Source organism: Corylus avellana, chromosome ca4 (assembly GCF_901000735.1).
Source record: "Corylus avellana chromosome ca4, CavTom2PMs-1.0".
In the NCBI taxonomy this organism is placed as follows: Eukaryota; Viridiplantae; Streptophyta; class Magnoliopsida; order Fagales; family Betulaceae; genus Corylus; species Corylus avellana.
The window spans coordinates 3,764,339-3,768,810 of record NC_081544.1 but is presented as its reverse complement, the minus strand read 5'-3'; the positions used below and the strand labels follow the sequence as shown (position 1 = coordinate 3,768,810).

The following is a 4,472-nucleotide window of genomic DNA, read 5'->3' as shown; positions in this document are numbered from 1 at the left end:
GGGGGGCTGAATAGGATCCTTTTCAATGTTTCTATTTCAGACGAAATTGATAATATCTATTTCATAGTCAGCATTTAAAACTTGTAGATCTAATAGTGTGCATGATGTCAATGTTAACATATCACACTGTTAGATACACCAACTTTAAATATTAACCATGAAATTATCCAAATCCTTGTCTAAGGATGAGCCCCTCTTCCAAGGGCCCTACAATTTTCCCTGCCCTTGAACTTCAAGCAGGAAATTGTAAGAAATCCCAATCCTCAAGAAGGTAGGAGCCCGTGTCTTGAAGCATTCCATCTAAAGTAACTTATAGTCATGCATTTTACTCGTCTCTGTTGTATTGCATATCTTTACAGAAGTAAAAATAATGATAAGGTGTCTAAAATCTAGTCGCAAAACAAGTAGGATTCTAAGTGGTGCATCAATTAAAGCTTCAGATACTGGATTTAAACTTAAAATGCAGAAGGAAAAATGAAAAGGAGGCAGTTATACATATCAGATACATGACACAAATCTTTCACCCTTTGCTAATTTCTCACTGATTGCACTGCTTGCACTGTTGCAATGAGTTGAGCCATTACTGTAGCATATTGAACAGCAGTGTGTTGGGAAGTATAGTGATCTGCAAGGCCATACTCTGCAAAATTTGGTTCCATATGCATAAAATGTCCTGGTAATGATCTTTTTGATACAGCTTCTTGCCATATATCCAGGAACTCTTCCATGATTTGCCTCGCTTTCTCCACAGAGGAAATTGGAAGATACTCTACCTGCAAAAGAAGAATCGAATATAATAAGAATAGATTACAGTTCACCAACATACGCACACAAAAACTCCTTAAGTTCCACTATTAATTTATTTTAGCTGGACAAAGGCATCTATAGCGCACCACAAAACAACAGTCAACAAATATTTAGAATTGCAAGACCATAATGGGTACTTTACAGCAGACCAACACACACACAGAACTTTCATATCTACATGGAACAAAAATCCAAAAATGCTTGCAACATCTATAATCTTGGATGATGTAGGAGTTTGTAAAAGAGCCCAAAAAAAAAAAAAAAATCAGTAAAAACTTTTCCTCAAGGCAATGAACAATCACTTCAAGCTCCTGTTTTTTTCAGGGAAGTCTGGAAATGGAATTATTTAAGCAAAGATCCATTTGAAAGATTCAGAGACCAATCATTCAGCAGAAGTGAATTGGTAAGCCATCATACCACACACTTCATAGTGGTCACAAAACGTCAACCCCACATATTCATGGTTCAACATCAGCTTGTACCCCAAATCTCTAAAACATTCTCAAGCAAAGGTTACTAAATCAAATCTCACCAACTCATTGCTAACAAACACTACTTGACACAGCCTCACATTTCCTTTCTATGTGCCGATAGAGCCTGAAATGCGATATCTAGATGTCCTAACCCTAAATCTCTCTTTACATAAGCATTGAAATCAAGTCAAAATGCACTTTCCGCAGCAACAAACTCCATAAATTTCCAAAACATAAAAGAAATTTCATCACTCAAAACCCCTAATGCATCTTAATCAAATACACCCCACCAAACTTCCCTGAGATAAAACAAAATTCAAAATTTACCCAAGTTGGAAATGTAACACAAAATTGATTCAATACCTCCATTACTATCCCTCTCAAATTCTCGGAGTGAGTAGGAACAACTTTTCCCACTCTCAGCTGAAAGTCACCCAGTTGGTACTGAAAGCCCTAAACATCAATCACAAACATATAACCCATATAACCCAATAAGCCATCAAACACACACACACACGCACACAAAAAAACACAAAACAAAAAAACAAATTGGAAATCTCTTAACATCGAAATGAAGCGCGACACGGGTCTTGTAAGACTGAAGCTTCTCCATGAGAGTCTGAATCGACGAGTCCGCCTCGAGCACAATGCGCTGCCCTCGGATTATGAAGTAGTACTTGTTCGGCTGCTCCGGCAGTGAAATCCCTAGAAAATCGCGCGGGAAATCGACCGCCATTGACTGTTCTGGTAAAAGTCAATTGTTGTACAAATTTTCACACAAATCATGTATACAAATTCCACAAAATGACAAATTCGAAAGATTAAAAAAAAAAAAAAAAAAAAGTGTTTTGAGGGAGTAAGAATGAAAAATGACCTCGGGTGTGGGGTTTGTAGAAGGTGAGGGTGGCTCTCCAGCGGCCTTCTTTGACGCCATTGATGCTCTCGACGCACTGCGAGACTTCGCTCAGGATTTGACTGTTCACAGTGCTTCCTGCATTTGGCTGCCAGTGCAAAACCCTATAGAAAAAATTCGATTTTCAATTTTTTTTTCTTTCAAAAAGAAAATTTTCTTGAGCTTGAAAGAAAAACATTTTTTTTTCGTTTTGTTCTTTTTACCATTTGAGTGTCATCTTCGTCTAGTGGAGACTCTGATTGACACAGAGAGATTCCTCAGAGAACTCGAGGAAGAACAAGACCAGGTTCCTGTCACGTCGCAGCCTAGGTTTTTCTCAATTCATTGCTCAATTTGCTCCCCATAGAAAACATTTTCCTAAATATGAATGACAAGAAGTAAGTCGGGAAAAAAATTTAGCACTGGGAGTATGGCCAGAACATGAACATAAAAATAAGTAGAACCAGATACCGAAATTTTATTCAAAAAAGAGAAATGAGTTAAATTAAAGAAACCGAAAGTTGGGAATGATTATAGAAACTCAAATAAAGATTAAAAATATAAGATTTCTGAATTTCTAAATAATCATAATGAAAAGTTTCTTACCAATAGAACCTTTCCCAAAACCGCTCGCTCCGTGAAAGCAAATTGGAAACTGTAAGGATATTCCCAGAACCACTTTTGTCGGTGTTTTCAATTTTTTTTTTTTTTTTCAACATGATTAAAGAAAAAGAAATTAATATTACCTTCATAAATCAAAGCAAAGTAGAACAAAAATAACCGCTCGAGAAATCAATTCCTATTCTTTCCTATGTATACAAGCCTCAGGATCAAATAAGAAAATTAAACTAATCAACAACCCAAATGTTAACCTTAAAAAAGGGATTAAAATCATCTAACAAAAGACCCAAACCGATTCCTAGCTTTATCAACCACAATCACCCAATATCAAACCCATAGAACTTTGTCAACAAAACAATAGTCCTTACAAAATACACACTCGGTTTTCCTAAAGAAAACACCCCAAATTACTCTTCGATTCTAGTGGAAAATCATCTCAGAAACACTCCCCATTTGGCCACAACAACTCCTAGCAATTCAGCTAACACAAAAGGAAATCCTTAAAATTTAACTAAGGAAATGCTAGAGATTACCTAACGTGACGATTCTGGGTCGCGGGTTTGCTGCCACGTCGCCGGAAGAGCCACTGCTGCACGTCGCCGGTGACCCAGCCACCACGGTACGCCCCTCTCTTCCCCCAATCTCAGCTCTCTCTCAACTCTCGGGTCTCTCTCTCAATCTCTTTCTCGGGTCTGGTCTGGGCAAGGGGAAAACAACCCCTCTCTTTCTCTTCTCCTCTCCTCTTTCTCTTCTTTCTCTCTTTCTCGCGGTCCCCCTATTCCTCTTGTTCTCTGTTTCGCACGGAAGGCTCCCCGCCCCCCCCCGCCCCCCCTCTTTGCACAGCTGATAAACTCGGGTGTAGCGAGTGTCGATTATTAAATGGGCCTTTTTGTAGACACAAATTAGACCCAATCATTAAACAATATATATATAACTCGACTTGCTCGTGAAAGGCTCAATTCACTGTTAGTGCGACTGGTATAAATTTATTATATATACATATTAATTTAATAAAAATAACTTATATAGTATATTACTCATTATTTATTAAGTAACAAATTAACAATAGTCAATGTATATTAATTATTAAGTATTTCCCAAAAACAAAAAAAAAATAAATAACAATAACTAATTGGTATACAATATATAATTATATCTATGATTATAAGTATCTATATAATATAATATATAATTGAATGATAAAAGTTAATCATATGGTTATATCTTAAATGACCTAACAATTAATGATAGTTGAAACTTGAATAAACAATTTGAATTATTAATCATATGATTTAATGAAAATCATGATACTTAATCATATTACTCTTATTATCATATCGATTCATATAATTTATATCATATACAAGGACAATGTGATTAGAATAATCCCAAATGAAATGATTAGAATTAGAAATTTAAAATTGATAATAACAAATTAATAATGCATGTAATGTCCTATAGTCACAAATTAAGTATTGATATTGTTATTTGGAATTTGGAATTGATAGCACGAGGTGTTATTGTTGATAAGTTGATGATAACTTAAGAAAAAACCAAAAAAAACAAAAATGATATTATTAATATGAATGAATACAAAATAAAACAGCTTCTATAACTGAACAGTGAAAACACTTATCATGAATCTTTAATATTGTTAGTGTGAATGTGTAATATCTATA

The 4,472-nt window shown here is 35.4% G+C and overlaps 1 protein-coding gene across 5 annotated transcripts; it reads right to left on the bottom strand.

Annotated features, from left to right (window-relative positions):
• Positions 1-301: 301 nt before the first annotated feature.
• On the bottom strand, positions 302-3,629 carry LOC132178660 (mediator of RNA polymerase II transcription subunit 20a-like). 5 transcript variants are annotated; one of them, XM_059591143.1, is made up of 7 exons: positions 3,327-3,627; positions 2,779-2,850; positions 2,397-2,550; positions 2,155-2,297; positions 1,846-2,024; positions 1,644-1,733; positions 302-773 (listed from the first exon to the last, which is right to left on the bottom strand). In XM_059591143.1, exons 3-7 carry the CDS (start codon positions 2,408-2,410, stop codon positions 531-533), a joined length of 669 nt encoding a protein of 222 aa, XP_059447126.1. In that variant the 5' UTR covers positions 2,411-2,550; positions 2,779-2,850; positions 3,327-3,627; the 3' UTR covers positions 302-530. The 5 variants fall into 5 exon arrangements, with proteins under 5 accessions (XP_059447126.1, XP_059447128.1, XP_059447125.1 ...); XM_059591145.1 differs by lacking the exon at positions 2,779-2,850 and having other exon boundaries at positions 1,644-1,724; positions 3,327-3,629; XM_059591142.1 differs by lacking the exon at positions 2,779-2,850.
• Positions 3,630-4,472: the final 843 nt, after the last annotated feature.

What these genes read in the sequence shown, in the direction of transcription:
- LOC132178660 (XM_059591143.1), bottom strand. An exon ending in CTACAAACCCCACACCCGAG is followed by an intron (nt 2,025 to 2,154) that starts GTCATTTTTCAT and finishes GACTTTTACCAG; the next exon opens with AACAGTCAATGGCGGTCGAT. An exon ending in TGAGAGGGATAGTAATGGAG is followed by an intron (nt 774 to 1,643) that starts GTATTGAATCAA and finishes CTTCTTTTGCAG; the next exon opens with GTAGAGTATCTTCCAATTTC.